Source organism: Myodes glareolus, chromosome 18 (assembly GCF_982192425.1).
Source record: "Myodes glareolus chromosome 18, mMyoGla1.1, whole genome shotgun sequence".
NCBI classification, from domain to species: domain Eukaryota; kingdom Metazoa; phylum Chordata; class Mammalia; order Rodentia; family Cricetidae; genus Myodes; species Myodes glareolus.
In genome coordinates this window covers 3647155-3670932 of record NC_142043.1, presented here as the reverse complement: position 1 = coordinate 3670932, position 23778 = coordinate 3647155, and the positions used below count along the sequence as shown (strand labels likewise).

At 43.1% G+C, this 23778-nt stretch overlaps 1 protein-coding gene across 1 annotated transcript in view; it reads left to right on the top strand.

Moving 5' to 3' along the window:
* Window positions 1-23778, top strand: part of Kat2b (lysine acetyltransferase 2B) — a 128247-nt gene that overhangs the window by 100807 nt on the left and 3662 nt on the right. The window contains exons 10-17 of the mRNA XM_085679374.2: window positions 7803-8011; window positions 9293-9419; window positions 14932-15042; window positions 15571-15714; window positions 19758-19872; window positions 21447-21483; window positions 21680-21743; window positions 21834-21918. Of these exons, the coding sequence (XP_085535500.1) occupies window positions 7803-8011; window positions 9293-9419; window positions 14932-15042; window positions 15571-15714; window positions 19758-19872; window positions 21447-21483; window positions 21680-21743; window positions 21834-21918 (892 nt within the window). The remainder of the gene's footprint in view (window positions 1-7802; window positions 8012-9292; window positions 9420-14931; window positions 15043-15570; window positions 15715-19757; window positions 19873-21446; window positions 21484-21679; window positions 21744-21833; window positions 21919-23778) is intronic.

The following is a 23778-nucleotide window of genomic DNA, read 5'->3' as shown; positions in this document are numbered from 1 at the left end:
CTAAGGTTCAGTATGAAATTATCTGGCGCGAGTGAGAAGGAGACACAGAATGCCAACAAACCTGCTTAGGAGTTTATTAGAGGAGAATGTGCACAGGCCTGGAGATTGAGGTGCCGAGAGAGTGAAAGATGGTGCATCCAGCTTTTAAAGACTACCCCACACATGCACACAGGGGGTTAGCGTGACTACGTCACACTGATGACATAGGTGATGGGTGATTCACGCATGCTTGCAAGGGTTTAGCTGAGTCATGCGTGGATGTAACCATGCATGCGCGCACTTGGGTCACGTGGGGCCTGGATGATGGGAGACTCACGCATGCGCACAAGAGTTTAGCCAGTCATACGTGGATGTAACCATGCATGCGTGCCCGTGGGTCACGTAGGGCCTTTTGTACCCGAGGGCCTGACCACACATGCCTGCCTTTAGAACCCGGAATTGCAGCCTTATCTGTGGCTGGATAATTACATTCCACCCTTTTTTTATTATAAAAATTTGGGGGGTTGGGAGGTCTTAATGGATGGGAATGGGGCATCATAAGGTCTCTTGTGACTGCTTCATGCTGACTTTGTGGGCGTCGAGGAGTTGAGATGCTTGACCATGTCCTGGGGTGGCTGATTACGGTTGTATTTTTCGGGCTCTGAGGAACTGACTGGATGGCAGCTTGGACCTCGCAAGATGCTAGAAAGGCAGAAAATTATGTCTGGAAAAAATTTTAGATCCCAGTGATTAAGAGAGGAGAGTTCCAAGATGTAAAGGGAAGGTTCTTTTTTTGGAGGGGTGGAAGAGGGAATTTTCCAGGGGTTCCTGAGACCAGGAGTGATAAGGGAAGAATTAAATGATACTTATTCTGGGCGAATCTGATCCATTTAGGTAGGTCCAATTGACTCCCTAGAGTTTATGAAAAAAAATGTTTGAAAAGAAACAAATTTTAGACATATTAAAAGTTTATGATTATGATGATAGAATGGAAGATGATGGGGGAAAGGAGGAAATTATTGAAAAGGATAATTATTAGACCCTTTAATGTTTTACCTGAAGTAAATCCTAAGGCACTGGTTTTCCTTTTGCATCATGGTATTACCTTAACATCCAGGAAACACTGCTGCAGTCAGTGATAAATCTGTTATGTTAAGGTCTGTTTTGTGAGTTTTTTGGAGTTTGGGGCTGCAAATTCGTTATTGTTTCTTACCACCTAGGCTTTTGGCAGTCCTTGTACCTCTGGCTCTATGTTTAATGATGGTCCCTGTAATAACAGCTGAGTGGTTAACTGGAAATTTAAGCATGACATTGAAGATGTGGAGAAGTTGATAAAGCAGACAGGAGAAAGAGGAAGGAGAGTATATGGAGTTTTTGGCACAGAAGAGTTGAGTAAGGATGAGGCTTTTATTTTTCAGGAACTGGGAAGAGAGTGGCTGATCTTGGTGTCCTCTGGAACTTAAGGGAACAGGGTCCTGTTTAAGTTACTGTATATGGGAGAATATCTTAAGCTGGAAGAGTAAAAGGTTTAAGATGCAACAGGTGAATCCAATGAGGAAGTCCCTCAAGCTTGGCAGCTGTGGGAGTTACAAGAATTACTTTAAAGAGGCCCTGCCATTTAGGGAAAAGTGGTGAGGGGCGTTGGTCTGGGAGAGAGAATAATATCTGATCCCCTATTTTAATCAGCAGTGGGCATGAATTAACACATGGTTGAGGTAATGAGTAGTCGGTAAAATCCCATATTAGGGAGTGTAGATGGGATTAACAGTGGAGTAACCAGGTGATCAGGAAGGGGAGAGGTTTTAGGTGAGAGGCCGTGGGCTAAAACTGGCCGCCCATACATGAGTTCAAAGGGCGAGATGAAAAGGGGGCTTTTGGGGAGAGCCCTAAGCCTAAGAAGGGCCAGGAGCAAAAGTTTTACCCAGTCGAGGTGAAGCTCCTGTGACATCTTAACAAGAACATTTTTTAAACAGCGCTTAGTTGGTTCTACCTTCCCTGAAGACTGAGGGTGGTGTGGGATGTGAAAATGCCAGGGGATGTTAAGGGCCTTGGACAAATTTTGGGAAATCTGGGAAGTGAACTCTGGGCCATTATCCGACTGAAGAGAGGTTGGGATTCCAAACCAGGGGATGATTTCTCGGAGAAGAACATCGGAAACTGTCTGGGTCCTCTTATTAGTGGTGGGAAACACTTCAATCCACCCAGACATGTGCCCACCAAGACCAGAAGATATTTAACTCTTCTGACCATGGGCATATGAGTAAAATCCAGCTGCCAGTCAGTTCCTGGAAGGGAGCCCCTGGTCTGGTGGATGGGGAAAGGGAAGCTATGGTATTTGGTCTTGGGATCTGACTTTTGACAGATTTGACAAGAGGCAGTGATAGCTTTTAAGAACTCGAAGTCCTCAAGGGTGGGTTGGAGGTGAGCCTTAACAAAATGAAACAGATCTTTGCTATTAGGATGAAAGAGCTGATGTAGGTAGGACAGAATTTGCTGGGGATCAGCGGGTGTCTGTGAGAATGTCAGCTCTACTGTATGAACTCCCTGAGATGATTGAAATAGATTTGGGCTCTGGAATGCTGCTGTTCTAGCTGCTTGGTCAGCCCGGTTATTTCCCTTGGAAATAATGGAACTGTCAATCTGAGGAGACAGACAGTGAATAATTCCTATAGCTTTGGGGAGGTGGGAGGCTTTTTTTTTTAAAAAAATTACTTATTTATTTATTTATAAAAATTTCCACTTTCTGCCTTCCTCCCAATCCTGTCCCATTCCCCCCCCTCTCTCTCCAGTCCTAAGAGCAGTCAGGGTTTCCTGTCCTGTGGGAAGTTCAAGGTCCTCCCCCCTCCCTCCTGGTCTAGGAAGGTGAGCATCCAAACAGCCTAGGATCCCAAAAAGCCAGTACATGCAGACAAAACAAGACCCAGTGCCATTGTCAATGGCTTCTCAGTCAGCCCCCATGTCAACCACATTCAGAGAATCCAGTTTGATCACATGCTCGTTCAGTCCCAGTCCAGCTGGCCTTGGTGAGCTCTCATTAGATCAGTCCCCATGTATCAGTGGGTGAATGCACTCCTCGCGGTCCTGACATCCTTTTTTATGTTCTCCCCCCTTCTAATCCTCATTTGGACCTTGGGGGCTCAGTCCAGTGCTCCAATGTGGGTCTCCGTCTCTATCTCCATCGATCATCGGATGAGGGTTCCCTCTGATCCTGCCTTCCTTGCTCACGTTCTCCCTCCATCTGCTTCTCATTTGTACTTAGGGAGTTAAGTCCAGTGTTCCAATATGTGTCTCTGTCTCTATCTCCATCCATCGGCAGATGAAGGTTCTATGGTGATATGCAAGATATTCATCAGTGCGGCTATGGTCCAAGGCCAGTTCAGGCACCCTCTCCTCTGCTGCCCAGGGAACAATCTGGGGACCTCTCCTTGGGCCTGGGAACCCCTCCAGAATCAAGTCTCATGCAAACCCTAAAATGGCTCCCTTAGTTGAGATATATGCCTCCCTGCTCTCATAACCATCCTTCCTCCCTCCCCCGCATCCCATTCCCCCAAGCTATCTCCAATCCTCCCCCTCTCTCTTCTCTCTAGCCCTCTCCCCTTATTTCCACACCTCCACCCCCTGTGCACCCAATTTGCCTGGCAATCTTGTCTACTTCCAATATCCAGGTGGATAACTATATGATTTTCTTCAGGTTCGAGGTGGGAGGCTTTTAACAAGTCCATAATGTAACCTGAGTTAGTTATGGATCCTCCTTTTGTTGTAAGAAGCCCATGATCCTTCCAGATGGCTGCGTGGGACAGGAGGATATGAAAGGCACATTTGGAGTCTGTGTAAACATTTAAAGAGTGTCCCTTTGCTAACTGGAAGGCACGGGTAAGAGCTATCAACTCAGCCTGCTGATTAGTGGTATGGGCAGGGAGTGCCCGTGCCTCCACTTACCCCAGTATCCGATACTATGGCATAGCCTGCTCTGTGGGTCCCATCACATAAAAAGGAGCTGCCATCTGTGTACCAGGTATAAGTGGCCTGGGATAGTTTACTCTCCTGTGTATGTGAGGGGTGGGGCAGTAGATCGTCTAAGATCTTTATGCAGGAGTGAGATGGGGAGTAATTAATATTAGGTTGAGGTAGGAGATTTGAGATATTAAGGGGTGGGCAGCATTGGGGGATTTGAGATATTAAGGGGTGGGTAGTATCTTCTACTAGTGCCACCTGGAGGGAAAGAACTCAGGAAGGGGGTAAGGTTTGTAAGCCTTTGTAAGTTAAGAGATGGGACAGATTGTGGTGGCAGAAGACAGTGGTGGGTGACTCAAAGGTTAGGTTTTTTTGACTCATGAATAAGAAGCTCAGCAGCCACTGAAGCACGTATGCAGGGTGCCCAGCCCTGAGTGGTAAGGTCCATCTTCTTTGACAGGTATGCTACAGGTGCTGATGTCCTAGGACTCCAAGGGCATATCCCCCCTTCTCTGTTACATAAAGGGAGAAAGGACGTATTAAATCTGGGAGATGAAGAGCTGGGGCCTGGAGAAGGGCCCGTTGGAGTCTCTGGAAGGAAGGGTTTGGTAACCGGATGGAGAAGGGGCTCATGCAGAGAGCCAAGAGCTGCCTTGTTTAAGTATAAGGGGCAGGTGAGGAGAGACAAAGAGGAGATCTAGGAACGCAAGAAGCCAGCTCTTCCTAGGAATGATAAAACTTCTTCTTTTGTGGAAGGAATTGCAAGGGGATAAATTAGTTTATTTCTGTCTAGGGTAATAGCCTTTTAAGTTGGGGTTATAGTTAATCCCAAATAAATGACCTGAGGAGTAGACAGTTGGGCCTTAGAAGGTGAGACTCTATAGCCCATTTTGGACAGGAAACTTAAAAGAGCGGGGGTATTAGTTTTGCTGATCTCCAATGATGGGCTGCAAAGTAAAATGTCATCCACATACTTGTATGAGCTTAGACTTAGGGAGAGACAGTGAGAGCAGGTCGGAAGCTAAAACCTGGCCAAACAGGTGTGGACTGTCCTGGAATCCAGGTCCGGGTGAGCTATGTGGAGAGGTGAGTGTCAGGGTCAGTCCAGGTGAAGGCAAAGATGTTTTGAGATTGAAAGCTGAGAGGAATAGAGAAAAAAGCATCCTTGAGGTCTAGAACTGAGAAGTGGGAGGTTCCGGGAGGAATAGTGGAAAGACGTGTGTAAGGATTAGGCACTACAGGATGAAGGGGGACCACTGCGGAGTTAATGAGCCGGAGGTCTTGAACCAGGCAATAGGTTCCATTAGGTTTTTTTTTTTTTTTTTTTTTTTTTTTTTTTTTTTTTTTTTTTTTTCAGCAAGTGTAGGAGTGCTAAAGGGAGAAGAGATGGGGCAAAGCTTTTTTCTTAAGAGGTCGCAGATAATAGCCTTAAGTCCCTTAAGGCTCTGGAGGGGGCGGGTACTGAGCTTGGGTAATGTATTTAGTAGGATCGTGTAATTGGATAACAATGGGGGAATAGTATTTAGCAACGAAGGGGTTTTGGGTGTCCCAGACTTGGGGGTCTACCTGGGAGGCTGGTAGAGGAAAAGACACATTGGGTTTGGGAGGTTGGGAGGCTAGGAGAAGGAGGAGTGGAGCTACTGATGAGTCTGGGGTAAGGTGAATGGGAGGAGCAAATGAAATGGAAGCTCCTACTGCTGCTAAAAGATCCCTTCCCATGAGAGGTAGCAGACAGGTTGGCATGACTAAAAATAAATGAGTGAGATCAATACCCCTAAAAACACAGTTAAGTGGTGGGGTCTGAGGTAGATAAGGCTGTCCCCCTACCCCGACAATAGGGAAACTAGAAGGAGAAGTAGGCCCCCTGAATTCCCTCAGTACCAAGTATGTGACTCCGGTGTCCAAGAGAAAGGAGATGGGCTGTCCTGATACTGTGATGTTCACCCGTGGCTCCCTGTTACAGATGACGGTTGTGGTCATGTCAAAGGAGCCTGGGCAGCCTCACTTGTCCATGGCCAGACCTAGAAGATCAACTTGGAAATTTTCTTGGTTTGATGTCTCCATGCCACTACATGCATGAGGACAATCTACTGCCCAATGTCCTTCCCTATGGCATCTCGGACAAGGTCTCATGGGACCAAGATGAGGATTAGGGCATGCTCAGGCCCAGTGACCAGATCTCCCACTTTTGAAACACGGGCCTGGCAGTTCTCGAGCCCCAGGGGGCAAGGGAGCAGCACAGACAACACGGATCGGGCGGTCTGTCACCTCGGCTGGTCGGGAGGCACGTGACAGTGATTTCCGGCTTTGTCATTTTTTGCATGGTACACCTTAAAAGCCAACTCTAAGACTTCTGCCTGTGGGGTCAAGGGGCCTTTCTCCAAATATTTAAGTTTAGCCCTAATGTCAGAGTAGCACTGATTAAAAAAATGAGTCATTTGTAACTGTTTTCTGTGGTTTCTGGATCTAAGTCAGTATACTGTAACAGAGCTTTTGTGAGGTGTTCCAAAAATGCAGAAGGATTTTCCTTCGTATCTTGAATGATTTCTGAGAGCTTAGTATAGTTTACTGGCTTGAGGGCAGCCTGAAGGAGACCTGCCAGGAGGCAAGTCAAAAACCGGAGTATTATAATTCCAGTGTGGCTCTTGCTGTGGGACCGCCTCTTCTCCGGGAGCATGGGAGGCAAGAGTCTGGTGAATCTCCTCTGCATGTTGCTTGGTCTGCTCCTAAACTCGTCTGCACTCTTTAGGAAGTAGATTATTAGATAAGATTATATAGATGTCATGGAAGGTAAGATTATAAGACTGGGTAAGATATTGGAATGTTTTATGAAAGTGGTAGAATTAGATGTATAGGACCCCAGTTTTGTTCTATATGGGAGAGTTCTGAGAATGAGAAAGCAGCATATACCCTGGATTGATGGGTTTGGATGGCTTGGTTCCCATAGTTGAGACTGTGAAAACCCCAAAACGGCGGCACCACAAGGCCTATTAGTGGGACGTCTCCCCCTATAGGTGAGGTGCAAACCAGCGTGTCACAAGGCCTGTGGAAGGGCATCCCCTTGCCACAGGTGGGACTGTTAGGCCTGTCTAGATCCGGTCGGGGTGACTCGGAACCTAGCGAGGCCAGAGGCTGCTCCGAGCAGCCTCTCACGGCGAGGAAAAAAAAGAAAAGAAAAGAAATGGAAAAAAAAAAGAAAGAGAAAGAAGGATCTGAGGGATCCTGGGCCCTCAGTCATGGGTGGATTGGCCCCGGGCCATTCTGAACACAATCTCAACTGAGGGAAGCAATCAACAGATGATGTTAGTTCAAGGCCAGCTTATACCACACAGCAAGACTCTGTCTCAACAAAAGTTTGCTGATTCATGCAATGTTATCTTTTGATAATGCTTTGTCTACTTAATTTATTCATTTATTTGTGTGGGTGTGGTTTCTCATGCCTATGTACATATAAAAGCCAGAAGAGGGTATCTTTTTTATATATATATAATTATTTGTCAAGTCTTTTGAGGCATATCTGTCTCTTCCTTCTAACCTGTAAGTCTAACCTGTCTAACCTGTAAGTTAGGCTTACAGGTGTACAAAGGATACACTTGGCTTGTTACGTGGACTCTAGAATCCAAACTCCAGTTTTTCTGATTGCACAGGAAACCATTTTAACTGCTGAATCATCTACTTCTTAATCCACTTTTCTATTTTGTCTTCATAACTTGTGGGGTGTGGATGCACAGCTGCTCTCATGCACTTATGTTTAAAACCCTGAAATTCATACCAGAGTCTTGTTAGAACAGGGAAAGTGTTCATGTGTTCCAGTTCACTGTTTTCAAAGAAGAGCCCTTTGTAATCTTTTCTTGTCTCCTGAATCCCAGACCAATTTTCTGTCAGCACATTCAGCCAGAGATGAGGCAGCAAGACTGGAAGAACGCAGGGGTGTCATTGAATTCCATGTGGTGGGCAATTCTTTGAGCCAGAAACCGAGCAAGAAGATGCTGATGTGGCTGGTGGGTCTGCAGAATGTGTTTTCTCACCAGCTGCCCCGAATGCCCAAAGAGTACATCACACGACTCGTGTTTGACCCGTAAGTTCAACTCATTCTTAATTCCTTCTTTAATGCAAGAGAGAACTATTTAGTGACATTTAGTTCTTGGAATCCAACTACCTCCTATCTTGATATGGATTCATAGTCACAATGATATAATTTTCATGTCAAAGTCATAAAAATTAATCTGTCAATAAATCTTAAATGTTCTTGTTAATAAATTGAAGCTTTATAAATTGCTGGGATTGGTGAGATGGTTTAGTGGGTAAATTCTCTTGCTGCCAAACCTTATGATCTAAGTTTTATCCTGGGACCCACATGGTAGGAGAGTCCCGACTCCCATGAATTTTTCTCTGACTTCTACACATGAGTGGCATGCATTTGTGTGCACGCATACACGCACGCACACACACACACACACACACACACACGCACACGAGAAGAGAGTGGCATGTACTCATACACTTGAACACACAAATAAACAAATGAATGAAATAAAGAATACTAAGCTGATGAGGAACCTTCTGCACCACATTCTGTGAGAACATAGGAATACTAATGTGTTTTACTGCAGTCAGTACATTCCTTGTTTTGTTGTATTGGAAAGGTACCATTGTAGCCCAAGTACCCACAGGTAGGGTTGCACCAAAGTTTTGTTGGATCTTCAGGCAAAATACAGAGCACAAGATAATCCATTTGTGCAATGTGCTTCTGTAAACACTAGGAAAATGATTGGGATTTGGGATAGATTACCCTAGGAAATCCAGTGCTTTCAGGAAGAAAAACAAATCCAAGGATGAAGTTGTAACTCACTAGTAGAAGGCTTACCTGGAGAAAACAAAGCCCTAGGTTAAATCCACAATATTAAAGAAAAAAAAAAGCAAAAATACAATCTAAAAATACCAACAACATGGAATTAAACTCCATTTGTTTTTACTTTACCCTAGTTAACCAGACAGCCTGTGTGAAATGTGATCTGTAAATGTGGCAAGTCCAAGTGAGATAGTCCGATGAGATTTTACACTGCAGGACTTGACAGTCCACCTTTCCCTACTACTTTGAGCTCTGAGCTTTCCCTCCATTTCCCATAGCCAATTCTAGAGCCCCTCCAAGCACCTACCTTTAGGCTCATGTTCTTCTAAGGTATTGTTTTTGGTGGGAGCTCTGAAGTAGGCTTACCCTAAAGAGTACAGAAAAATGGTGAGCTGGTGTCTAGATGAAAGAACCCCCTCCTGCTCCAAGTCTTCTTACTCAACAAGGAACATCTCTAAAGGTATTTTATATAACCAAGAAAGATAAAGCTTAACCTTATTCTTTCAGGAAACACAAAACCCTTGCTTTAATTAAAGATGGCCGTGTCATTGGTGGTATCTGTTTCCGGATGTTTCCATCCCAGGGATTCACAGAAATTGTTTTCTGTGCAGTAACTTCAAATGAACAAGTCAAGGTAAGAGAAACCTTGTAAGAAACCTTACAACCAACTTACCTTCAAACCAAGGTAAGAAAAAGGATCTTAGTAGAAAAGCACTCAGGAACTAGAGATGTAGGAGTCAGCCATAATAAGCTAAGTCTGGGCAGGTCACTCAAAGGAAGTTGTTTACTTCCAACCATTATCACCTGCCAGAGTAGGACTCTGGCCATTGATAAACTTAAATGGAGACCTTAGTCTCAGTAGTTTACACTAAAGCAACACCTGGTTGTAGGAAGAACCACAAGCTGAGATTACCTGACCTCCATTCAAAGGAAATGCCTAACATTCCATCCACTGTAGACAGGATCACCTGCCAGCACACACTCACCAGGACATCCCTAGATGAATGTCAGCCAGTCAGGGGTCCTGAACCCCAGAGATCCCCTCACCCACACCTTTACTGCTATAAAACCCTATTCTAACTGAGCTCGGGGCTCTCCGGTTATTCCAGTACATTGGACATGTGGAGAGACCGAGTTTGCAAACTTGCTTAAAATAAAGGTTCTTTGCTTTTACATATGGGATTCGGTCTTCTTTTTGGCTTTCCCAGGGACTTTGTATATTTGGGCATAATAAGAGGCAGGCAGGTGAGTTTGAGGCCAATTTGGTTAACCTATTGAGTTCCAGGACAACCAAGGAGACTGTATCAAAAAGAGAGAGGGGGAGGTAGAGAAAGAGACAGAGACACAGAGAGACAGAGACAAGAGAAGTTGTGAGAAATTGACAAATAATGAAGAAAACATTTACACAGATTTGATTCAGAGCATTCCCTTGAACCCAGATGTCTATGATGTTATTCTAGCACTTTGTCATAGAGTGGTTGCCGCCGTCGCTTATGTGGGCTATGAGCCTACTGGAGTCCTCCTTTCGCTGTGCCATGTTGCTGTTCCTGGGAGTTAAGGTTGTGCTCTTTTTGGATTGTCTTTGGTTTGCCTGGGATAACTTAGAAGTGCCGGGCAGAAAGAGCTCTTCTGTAGACTCTGTTTACTCCACTCTATTTCTGTCAGGACACACTACAGCAATGGTTCTCAAGTTTCCTAATGCTGTGACCCTTTAATATAGTTTCCAGTGTTGTGGTGACCTCAACCATAGCGTTATTCAGTTGCTACTTCAAAACTGTCATTATGTTAGTTATGAGTTGTAATGTAAATGTAATATCTGATATGCAGGATATCTGATAACCAGAGGGGTCAAGACCCACAGGTTAAGAACCACTACAAAAGGGTATGAAGAATGTTGTGATGATGGAGCTGTAAGCAGCTTAGGAGTCAATAGTGGCTGCAGAAAATTTGTTGGAAGATCTGAGGCAAGTTGTCTAACATAGCTGTGTGAAAGATGCACATGTAAGCCATATGTACACAGTACAAACTTTCTAGAAGGTTCATCTCAAAAAAACAAATGAAAGCAGGAGAGGTTAATTTTTCAAATGTATTTCACTTAACCTAAAATTCAATATCATGAGGAATTATCAACAGCATCTATATTCTCTGTATGTGCTAAGTGTTTGAAATTGGTGTGTTTTTTGCACTCATAGCTTGTCTATCCAGTGGGTGCAAGAGGCCGTGGCTCCTGTATGGGCAGCAGAGGGCCGTGTCTCCTGTACTGGGAAGCAGAGGCCCGTGGTTCTGAATGAGGCAGCACAGGGCTGTGGTTTTGTAATGGACAGCAGAGGGCCGTGGTTCTGAATGAGGCAGCAGAGGGCTAAGAATCGCTGTCATTTGCAGAAACCAAAAATAAGTCACTGGACGAAGTAATTTTCTGTATAAAGTGTGGTTAGTTTTGTACCCTCGTGCTTTCTTTTGGGTTCAACACCCCCACCCCATTCCTGTTAAAGACAGAATCTGATGGAGTTCCTGCTTGTCTCATACTTGCTTAAAGCTAAGAATAGCCTTGAGCTTCTGATTAGGGTGAATTTAGGCACTTTTACCAATAGCAGAGCAAAAATGAAGATACCTTAACACTGGTGGGAAAGTTTTCAATGGCTTCCAGAGGGGTTTCCTTCCACTGCCATAACACAGACTATGTTATTTTCTAAAATCTTGAGGAAGGTGGCCAAACATTACAGACTGAGTATGAATAACAAGGGGAAAAAGTAATTCAGAGCCTTTGTAGGAATTTGGGTAGAGGGTTACTTACAGGAGAAGAAATGATTCAAAAACAGTTGCATCACGCATGGGTGGGTGACAACTCTCAAAAGCTGGGAACCTGGAGCTCACTGCACAACCTGCAGGCAGCTCAAAAGGCTGGAGAGTGTCCTTTCCAGGGTTCAGTTGGTCTGAGAGTGTCTTTCAGTGGTCTTTATTGTATGTTTATGGCAGTAAACACACACACACACACACACACACACACACACACACATACACGGAGGAAGCCCTGAGTGCATGTTTGTTGCTGGCACAAGCCTACCAGGTCAAAGACCCTTGTCTGACCAATGGGAAAAAGGTAAAGCCTCTCCCCCTCTTCGCAGAGCAAGGTGCAGAAGGATGGCAAAGCCTTCCTTTGGTCTTGTACATATTTTGATAGTATGTGCAGAAAATGTTCTTCCTTTAATACAATGGTTCTCAACCTGTGGCTTGTGGACTCTTGTGGTGGGTGTCACATAACCCCTTCACGGGGTAGCCTAAGACAATCAGAAAACACAGATATGTACAGTATGATTCATAATGGTAGCAATACCATTATGGTACAATATGAAATAGTAATGAAAATGAAAATTACTTCGTCCAGTGACTTATTTTTGGTTTTGGCAAATGACAGTGATTCTTAGCCCTCTGCTGCCTCATTCAGAACCAGGTCCTCTGCTGCCCAGTGCAGAAACTATGGCCCTCTGCCGCCCACTACAATGTGACCCACTACATTGTGAGAAGCTGTATTAAAGGTTCGTAGCATTTGGAAGGTTGAGAATTACTGCTTCAATATTTACAGTCTGAGGACCTCTCCTACAGAGCCTACCCCTATGGGATTAGTTTTGCCTGTCTCCTTGTTCATTTGTATGCTGCAATCCAGCCTCCGTGTTCAACTTTGTGTAATAAGTATGCCGAGCTTCCAAGGCATGCTGAATTTGGGGAAGGGGTGCTGTAGTTTCTCTATTGCATCATGCAGATGCCAGTTTGTGTGTATGTCCATCCTTTCTTCATCCTCAGTCTTTCTGAAGCAATTTCTTGTTTTTCACTTCTTTGTGTGTACTGGGAATTGAACACAGGTGCTGTGGAAGCAGTGCTCTTACCTGCTGAGTTATCCCTATAGTCCTAGCCGTTTGACAAACCCTTTTTAATGCCTCACTCAATCATTTCTAACTTTTCTCCTTTTATCCATTACAAACACATTGTTCTGAATTCATGTCACAAAATAGAAACACAAGTTTCATATATAATTATTTTTTTAAGTCATGTGTAAAGTTGCTTTAATCACAGCACTTGGCAGAGGCTTGTGATCACAGGTGGATCTCTGTGAGTTCCTGGCCAGCCTGACTCAAAACACCAAATAAATAAATGAGTACATAAAATAAAAATTGCTGGTAGTAGTATTGCAAAGTAAAAGGAAACAAATGAAATGAAATGTTTAAAGTTTGTATTTAACTTAATATGTCCAAAATATTGCCATGCCAACATGGAAGTATAAAATGTATATTCATATTTTTTGCTGGTGGACATTTTATGCTTCTAGCACAGCCCAGTTGGCACCAACAAGCTGTCATGCTGACTAGTGCAGGCCCATACTGTTATTCTCTGCTGTTTCTCTTCCCCATGTCACAATGCCTTTTTCCAGGAGAGATATTTCACTCATCCTCTCTATTCACATCATATCCAAACTCACAGTGTCTTGGTGTCATGGTGCTTTGGGGGAAAATGTTCTTGGTAACAGCACTGGAGGAACAATTTCCAAAAGAGGGAGATGGTGCTGCTGAGTTTTATTGGACAGAGCACCCACCTGGTAGTTGGCCCCACAAGCCGTGCTGTAGCAAGGCATCTTGGAGAAAGTCCTGGAAAGTGCTTAGATTGCTTGGGGTCCCCTAGTCATGCCACACAAAGAGACTCTGGCTCATATACTGCTTGGTTTGAGGCGTGGGAGGTGGAAGTGATTCTGTGAGGTAGTGTCTGTGGATGAAGTCTTTGTGTGAGAACAGTCACCTCTGGAAGCTCTGTTTCCTGTCTTTTTATGAAATTCTGAAACAATCTTTCTAAATTCATCAGTCTTTCCTGAGCTTTATATTGAAAAAGTGAACATTTGTATTTTTTCAATTTAAACCACTCAGTTTTTATTCCTTTAATTTATTTTTATTTTTCAAATGCATCTTTATTAATTTTTTGAGAATTTATTACATGTGTATGGTCCCTTCCCGGCTAAGTCTTGTTTTTTCTTTTTCTTTTCTTTTTTTTTCTTGTTGTTGTTTTTGTTTGTTTGTTGTTTTGTTTTTGTTTTTGAGATAGGGTTTCTTTGTGTAACAGTCCTGACTGTTCTAGAACTTGCTTTGTAGACCAGGTTGGCCTTAAACTCACTGAGATCTGCCTGCTTCTGCCTCCCAAGTACTGGGATTAAAGGTGTGTGCCACCACTGCCTGGCCTATATTTTATTTTTTATTTTTATTTTTTGAGATGGAGTTTTGACATATAGCCCAAGATTATATACCAGATACAGACCCTCTCACCTCAGCATCCTGAGTGCTAGCATCACAAATGTGGACCAGAACACTGGTCCTGTTTTCATATATTAAACCATTCATTTATTCAATATTGTCCATAGTTTTTGTTTCCATTGTTTTGTTTGCTGATTCAGATTGTGGCCTTCTCAGATTTTTCTTGGTCTGATAAACCAAGGTAAGTTGGGTGTCTGTGATGCAGTTGCTAGAAGGGTTGTTGGTGTCGGAAACAGGTAAATGTTTAGATCAGTACACACCCCAGTGAAGGTCTGCATGGCTTACCTCAGATATAGTAATGAGGGTCAACACCATTCCTCTACCCACTTCCTTTAATCTCAGTTTCTCAAATATGGTCAAGATTAAACTCAACCTTGACATCCAGGCTGGGAGGTGATGGCGCATGCCTTTAATCCCAGCACTCGGGAGGCAGGTGGATCTCTGTGAGTTTGAGACAAGCCTGGTATACAAAAGCTAAAGAGAAACCCTGTCTCGAAAAACAAAAACAAAAACAAACAAAAAACAACCAAAAAACCTTTGACATTCTACTCTAAAAGCATTTGGAATCAGCAAGGATTTTAGGACTGAGTTTGGAGTCTCTGTGTGTTATTTTCAAAGAACCAGGAATTAGTATTTGCCAGCGATGGTTTTTGTCTTGAGCCATAGATTTTGAATGTCTGTCTTGTGATTCCTTTTCAAAATTTAGACATGCAAGAAAGGTTTGTTAACATAATAGTTCCTTCTAGAAAGGACCCTGGTTAATAAAATATTTAAAATTATGAACTCCTAAATGCTATTATTTTCTGTCATGTTTTTAGGAATTTATTTTCTTGAGTATTTTTAATTCCACAGGGCTATGGAACACACCTGATGAACCATCTCAAAGAATACCACATAAAGCATGATGTTCTGAACTTCCTCACATATGCGGATGAGTACGCCATCGGCTACTTCAAGAAGCAGGTCAGTTCCCAGTGAAGCCATACTCCTCAGGCTGCATCTGTGCACATGCATGAGTTTGCCCGGGTGTACACACCTATTGTGCACACTTGGCAGCCAATGCAAGACATTGGGTGTCTTCCTGTATTGGGCTCTGCCTTATTGCTTTGAGACAGGCTCCCTCACTGAATATGAATCTCTTTTAAAAATTAAAAATTAAAAGAAAATTGATTCAACAGAAGAATGAATCTACAGGGGATTTCGGTCCTAGGAATTTGGACTTCACCCCACTCTTGAGTTTACTATCCTGCTGGGATTAGTGGTGTGAACACTGCCACCTCCAGATACTTCAGTTAATTTAGATTTGTTTCCTGTTGGCACGGTTTGATTTTTGATCATTTTGTTTGTCATGGGTCACTCTCTGTGGCTGCTGTTCATAACGTGATATTGGGAAGAGTGCATCTTAGTCCTTGGCCCAGAGCCAGCACGTAGCAGCTAGCTGGACAGCTTTGTTTCACAGCTTCCTGATAACTGAATTGATTTGCCTTGTAGGGTTTCTCCAAAGAAATCAAAATACCTAAAACCAAATATGTCGGATACATCAAGGATTATGAAGGTGCCACTTTGATGGGATGTGAGTTGAATCCTCAGATCCCATACACAGAGTTCTCTGTCATCATTAAAAAGCAGAAGGAGGTGAGCTGATCCCATTCTGCCCAGGTCAGCCTTTGGGCAGACTACATTTCACTGAGTTCCATGTCAGTGTGTGTGTGTGTGTGTGTGTGTGTGTGTGTGTGTGTGTGTGTGTGTGTGTTGTGTGAAATACAGCCTGGATATTGTACCATGACATCTTAACTTCATTGGGTCCTTTTGCCTTCCGGCCCCTTTGCAATCTTATCTCTTTGCTTTCATCCCCCAGAGGGTCCTCAAAGACCATTGCTGATGCATTAGCTCTCTTGCTCACATTACCCTGTTCCCTATCACTCAAGCAAGTGACATTCTTTCAGGTTCTGTTCCAGGCTGCCTTTGAACTTCTGCAGCATTAGTCTGACCCACCCACTTGGATTTAATTATTAGTAATACAGAGACATTTCTTTTAGTGTCTGTTATTCTTCCCCTTTACACTTCAAGCTCTATCTGAAGTCTTTCCTTCCAGATAATAGTTGGTCATGTGTATTGGTATGACATCCTTTATGCTCACAAATGATAAATAATAATAGCAGAAAAGGCTCCAGATGTGAGTGTACAGTGATTTAACACTTCAGTTCCTTCCAGTACTCTTGTTACTTAATCTGCTGTTTTTCCCTGACAAGTTACTGAAAAAACACATCTGCCTTAAAACCATCTGCTTTCTATCCTTAGTTCCAATTCTTTTACTTACTAAATGTGACCCAGAAACAACACCCAGAAAACTTATTCTGTACCTAGTGACAGCAGTCACTCACTGAGTATTTTCTTTAAAGTTGGATAAGGTATGTGCTGCTGTAGAAGTAAACAAAAGGCATTTTAAGTTAGAAAATCAAAATATCTTTGTTGCATGGTCAAAGATGTCTGCCAAATGGGGAGTTCCAAAGTTAGAAAATCAAAATATCTTTGTTGCATGGTCAAAGATGTCTGCCAAATGGGGAGTTCCAATAGGGCTGTAGAAGGATTCCTAGTGCCGCAGGTGCCTCTGATATGTCTTTTTGGAGAGCTGTCTTCCCGCACTCTTCTCTAGGTCCTAACAAACAGGCTTGGACTTGGCAGTGCTTTAATACACTGGTGGCTGCTTGCCAGTTGAGCCTGGCACTGCCAGCTGCTTGTTCTGTAGTTTTCCACCAGGCACAAGGCGTCACCCTGTAGTAGGAATGGTGGGCTACTTTCCTGCCACCCGGATCCCAGCTAGCTTACACCTGAAATAATTACACGGAAACTGTATTCATTTAAACACTGCCTGGCCCATTATCTATAGCATCTTATTGGCTAACTCTCACATCTTGATTAACCGATTTCTAGTAATCTGTGTAGCACCATGAGGTGGTGGCTTACCGGGAGGATTCTAACCTGCAGCTGTCTGGGAAAGGAGAGTCATGGCGACTGCCTGCCTCTGCTTTCTTTCTCCCACAATTCTGTTCTGTCTACTCCACCCACCTAAGGGCTGGCCTATCAAAAAGGCCAAGGCAGTTTCTTTATTAACCAATGAAAGTAACACAGACACTTAGCCCTCCTCCATCATCACCTCCTGGTCGCAGAGTTCCTTGGAAGTCTGCAGATTCCCACCGAAGATGATCTGTTAGCTTCTAATACCTAGGGAAAAGCCAAAAGCACAGAGCTATTTCAGATGGCAAAACAAACAAACAAACAAACAAACAAAAACAGTTGACTTTTTAAAAGACAAGACTTTCTCTCTCTCTCCTTTCTTCTGTTCCCTCTCGGCTCCCTCCTTTCCTCTTTTCTCTTTTATGCCCCCCCCCCGCCCCATCTCTAGTCTTTTCTCACACATATTATTAAATGGGAGTGTTTGGAAGGTAAACCTGTTTTGTTTTTTTTTCACACACATTTGCAGCATATCTTGGTCATATCTATTCTCTACTCATTCCTTCCAGCCTCACCCCAATATATCTTCCACCTGACTCCCAACTTTATAACTTAGTAAACTAAGTCAAATTATTGCTGCCCATGTGCACATGAGCTGGGGTCACCCATTGAGGCACTGGCAACTTATAAGTGGCCACATCCACAAAGAAAAGCTATACTTCCTTTCTCAGAAGTCATCAGTTGCCCTTTGCTCTTCATCTAAGGGTGGGGCATCTGGAACTCTTACCCCTTCATGATACAGTTTTTAATTCTCGTGCAGACAACCACAGCTGCTAAGGTCATGTGTGTACACAGCAGCCCAATGGTGTCAAGGTCATGTGTGTATGCACCAGGCCAGTGGTGTCAAGGTCATGTGTGTATGCACCAGGCCAATGGTGTCGAGCCCAAGGTCATGTGTGTATGCACCAGGCCAATGGTGTCGAGGCCATCCTTTCACACAAGGTCATGTGTGTATGCAGCAGCCCAATGGTGTCAAGGTTATGTGTGTATGCACCAGGCCAATGATGTTGAGTCATTCCTTTCAAATGAGGTCGTGTGTGTATGCACCAGGCCAAAGGTATTCAGAGGCCTTCCTTTCACACATTCCTCACTGTCTGCTGCCTCTTACATTCTTTCTGCCCCTTCTTCCTTGATGTTTTCTGAGTCATTGGGAAGGGAAAGATGTGTTGATAAAGATGTTCAATCTGTGTCTTTACCCTCATAGCCTTATTCTCAGTGTTTTGGTAGTGGTGGGAGCCGCAGGCACCAATCTGTAGAAGGGAGCAGCAGGCTGCATTCCCGCCTGGCTCTCGCATGGCTAGCTTTACACCCAAAATAACAACACACAAATTGTATTCTTTTAAACACTGCTTGGCCCATTAGTTCCAGCCTCTTATTGGCTAACTCTCACATCTTGATTAACCCATTTCTAATAATCTGTGTAGCACCACAAGGTGGTGGCTTACCAGGAAGGATCTTAACCTGCATCCATCTTGGAGAGGAGAGCTATAGCATCTGCCTCACTGCCTTCTTACTCCCAGCATTTTGTTCTGTCTTCCCCGCCTACCTACATTCTGACCTATTAGGCCAAGCAGTTTTCTTTATTAATTAACCAATGAGAGTAACACATAGACCGATGACCCTCCTCCATCAGTTTTGAACTAGATTTTTAAGACAGCTGCAACCATACCATAATAAAATAATTATTTTTTTGTAGAGACTGGATAACCAGCTCTTATCATAAATGCTCCTGACCCAGGTGTTTTAGAATGTTTTTCGTCTCCAGTACTTCTGTTGTCTTATGATTGAGCATCTTTAATGAGATAATCCAAAATCTGAAACACTCTAAAATACTAAACTCTCCTTCAGTAATAAAAGCAGTGTGTAAGCTGTGTAAACTGAGAACTTTCCTAGTCCTGGAATGCATACTTGGTCAGAATGAGCTGAAGACAGAGAATGAAAAAATCTCTTCTGCCCCACAAGTGAGATCATCAAATACTTGTATGTTTTGGGGTGGCTGGGTCACTGTCTAATAAATAAGATGTTGGACATAGAATAGGCAGGACCATGTGTCCTTGAGCAAGAGAAAAGGTGATAGGAAGGGAGTTGTAAGACCGCCTGTGTGCATGCGTATGTGTACGTTGGTATGGAGGGTGATTCCAATATCTCAGTTCACATGTAAGAAGACCTCAAGAGACTGGACCTGGAGGACCCATACTAACCTCTCTAGGCAGCCCCTCTCTTTCCTTCTCTCTGATGATCCTTTCCTTAGTGAAGGGTTTGTATGAATGTCACTAATGAGTGTGGTATAAAAGGATACTTCTTTTAAAAGATATATTTAAATATTTTGCACTATACTTATGTATGTAAGGTACACACACACACACACACTATAACATAAAGAACGTGAGGAACTTGCTGGGGTTGACTCCTTCTGTCATGTGGAAACACAGGGATTAAACTCAGGTCTTCGGGCTTGGTGGTAGGTACCTTTACCCATTGAGCCATGTCGTAGGACCCAGAGTGCTTCTGCCTCTTACCTGCTAATTTGTCTTTAGCCTTTCTTCTTTTTGTCTCATGATCATGCGTATAGCCTCAAGAGCATTGTCTCCTCAGTTTATCTGACTTGCCCTGGTTCATGTATGGCCTCTTTTCCTAAACACGCTTTCCCTCATGCTTTTCAGATCATTAAAAAGCTGATAGAAAGAAAACAAGCCCAGATTCGAAAAGTCTACCCTGGACTGTCATGTTTCAAAGACGGAGTTCGGCAGATTCCTATAGAAAGCATTCCTGGAATCAGTATGTATAGATACTTTTAAAAAGCAAAATCTTCTGTCAATCATGTAAGATATATTAGAAATGATTTCCAGCATGCAGTTATTTGAAAAGCTTTCAACTGTCCCCCTTCCGTGTCTGTGTGGTCTGTGTAGTGGGCAGCAAACTAGTTGGGGTGCTTGCCTGCAATCCCAGGATGGAGAGAGGAAGACAGGAGGGATCGAAAACTTGAGTCAACTGAGGCTGGAGTGAGACACTGTGTGGGGATGGGAAGGGCAGTAATAAAGACTTTCTAATGTCTTTTTCTTCCTAACTCAGCCTAGAGTACCTTTAAAGGAGTTATTAATATTACATAATTTATTAAGGCCTAGCACTTATTCACAATGCTTGGCAACAGGAGTATATATTAAATAGCATGGAAACTTTGGATTTTTATATTTACAAATGGAGGAACTGGTCGTCAAATGGTTGTATAAATTAGCATGCAGAAGTTCAGAACACCATGTGCACAGCCTGCCTTGATGCCATTGTCACCTGCATGAACCTGTGGCTGACTTCTCTTCTTCCCTCCACTCCATGTGTGATAGAAGCCACTTCAGTTGTTTCAAGATTTTAGTTTACACTAACTTTCTTAAGAATCCTTTCTAATATACTAAAAATGAACTGTACTGGGTTAAACTGTACAAAATGATTGGGATTTATAGATTGAAAGCTACTAATTATCATTTGACAATCTTCTTTGGTTTGAATCTCTAAGTTCTTATAATTACCACCCCCCACCCCAGCACACAGGCACAAAACTAAAATTCTCATTGCATCTGTCCTGCCCTAGGACTCTTGATGCTGAACCCTGGGTCTCACTTCAATATGCTGTCTCTGTTAATAGCCAAGTAGCTGCCCCATTGTTGAATGCCTAGTGGTGCCAGGTCCCAATTCACTACTTTTTCCTCTTTTGTCAAATGTTTAGCTATTTGGACTTTTTTTTTTTTTTAAATCAACTAATGTTGCAGTGGCTAATTCCACCTAGTTTCTGTAGTTGTGTTTTGTAGGCAGGTAAACTGAAGGAAAAGATAAATGACTTTTTAAAAGAGAACAGAAGAATCAAATCCAGATCCCTCAGACACCAAGCCTATAAACCATCTGTAATGTGAGCAGGAGCTCGACCACACAAAACAGAGAACAGACACTCTTTTGAGATAAAATAACAACAGCACTTCATTGTGAGATAATTGAAGATTTCTGACTTGCAGTTTCTTCTCCCCTTTTTCTTCTTTGTTTTGAAGAGTTGGAACTCCTGCCTTAGACACTAACCAGCTGAGACTGTAGCTCAGGGGCAGAGCACTTGCCTCCTTGGCGATGTGAAGTGTTGATGTCAGTCACCAGCACCACAAAAGAAATGAACAAAACATATTAATAGAGCTGCCAGTCTGGGAAAGCGGTTCACACTTTAAGCTGTATGTGAAGGAAGTTTCAGTGTGTTTCCCCAAATAGACATTTATTGAGACATGGCTGTCATGTATGGTGCTTCTAATAAGTAGTATGTTATTCTCTTGACCCAAAGCAGTTCTCATTTAGTGTTTAATTTTGTTGACATATAGGAGAGACAGGCTGGAAACCAAGTGGAAAAGAGAAAAGGTAAGCAAGCCGGGCTAGAGGATGTTAATGGAAGTGATTTTCCCCTTTCCAGCACTTTCTAGGAAAAGGGCCAAGTGATTTAATTGGTATATAGCAACTAGTGGGCTTCAGTTCCTAGGCTGGGACCTGAGAGGCTGAGCATTGATGAGGCCTGGAACATGGACACTAATCCTTCTTTACTCTCTGTTATTTCAAGTAAAGAGCCCAGAGACCCAGAGCAGCTTTACAGCACCCTCAAGACCATCCTGCAGCAGGTGAAGGTGGGTGTGCTTCACTCATGCTCTTCTTAGAAAGGATTTCCCACATGACATTTCCATATGACATACCTTATTTTATTTATTTTATTCAAGAGCCATCAAAGCGCTTGGCCTTTCATGGAACCTGTGAAGAGAACAGAAGCTCCAGGATATTATGAAGTTATAAGGTTCCCTATGGGTAATGCTATTGCAATTTTCTCAGATATAAAGCTGGGTGGTGATGTGAGAGACAAATGCTGGCTAGGGTGAACTTATTACTCTCTGTGGTGATGAGGGTGTGATGAGTAGGACCCGTGAGAGTGATGCTGGAACAGAGGGGAACTGGTGCGTTGTGTGCATTTTTAATCCACAACTGTAGATTGAACTTACTGTAGGCAGTTCTGGATTGCAACGTGGCTATTTGGATGAAGCTACCCATAATAAATAGCAGAAGTAATATGATGATTTTTATTTATTTATTTTTTTACTGTTCTGGCTTTTTTGGGGGACCTACCACCAAGCTCCCAAATAAATCACAAAGAGGCTTATTTTTTGTTGCTTGCCAGCTTTTGCTTATTTTGTCTCCCTTTTGCCTCTAGGCTTTTCCCATTCTCTTACTTCTGTAAATCTTATTCTTACTCCATGAATTGCTGTGGCCCCTGGTGTCCTCCTTCTCTGGTTACCTCTCTGTACCTCTTTTCTCCCAGATTTCTCCTTCTATATAGTCTCTTTGCCTGCCAGCCCTGCCTATCCTTTCTCCTGTCTTGCTATTGGCCATTCAGATCTTTATTAGACCATCAGGTGTTTTAGACAAGGCAAGTATCACAGTTTCATGGAGTTAAACAAATGCAACATAAATGAAAGTAACACGCCTTAATGTTAGAGTCCTAACAGTTACCTTCTGGGTTACAGATGAAAAGATACCAGATTTTGTCTTTTTCCTATGACTTGAGTCAGCCAAAAGTGGTTCTTATTTTCAAGAATTGTTCAAGATAGAGCATTAGAGAGATGACTCAGTAGCTAATAGTACTGGCTGCTCTTGCAGAGGATTGAGTTAAATTCCCAGCACCTACATAGTGGTTCACAACTGTTTCTAATCCAGTCCAAGGGGATCTGACTTCCTTAAACATTGCATGCAGGCAGAATACCCATATGTGTTAGTTACTGTTTTGTTGTTATGAAAAGACACATGGCCAGGGCAACTCCTATGAAAGAAAGCATTTAACTGGGGTTTGCTTACAGTTTCAGAGGTTTAGTCCGTTATTAGAACAGTAGGGGGCATGGTGCCATGCAGGCAGATTTTAGAGCAGTAGCTGAGAGCTACATGCTCCATAGGCAGAGGGAGACACCGGGACTGGCATTTTAGTGGGTTCTAAAAGCCTACCCCTAGTGATGATACATTTCTTCCAACAAGATCACACCTCCTAATTCTTCTAATCTTTTCAAATAGCACCACTCCCAGTGACTAAGCATTCTTTTAAATGCCATTGAAATGGCCTTTGAAAGCCATTCTTAGTCAAACCACCATTACATAGAAAGTTTTTTGCCTTCTTTCCCTCCCTCCCTCCCTCCCTACCTCCCTCTTTCCTTCCTTCCTTCCTTCCTTCCTTCCTTCCTTCCTTCCTTCCTTCCTTCCTTCCTTCCTTCCTTCCTTCCTTCCTTCCTAAGTCAGGATCTCTCTATGTAGCTCTGGCTGACCTGGAGCTCACTAGAGCAGTCTGGCCTCCAACACAGAGCCACCTGGCTCAGCTTTCCAATGCTAAGATTAAAGGTGTGTGCTATCATGCTTGGCTACGTAATTTTTATATAAAGAACCTTTCAAGTTACCTTGATGAGGATAGATTAAGCTCCTTTATTGCTGTACTTTCAGATGAAAGAACTCTAGTAAACGATTTTTTCCCATACTGTGAATGTCACTACATATATATATATATATATATATATATATATATATATATATACACACACACACATATTTCCTTAAAAACACAAACTACTTTTTCTTGACTATATTTCTGTGTGTGCATATATGTGTATGAGCACAAGTGTCACAGCACAC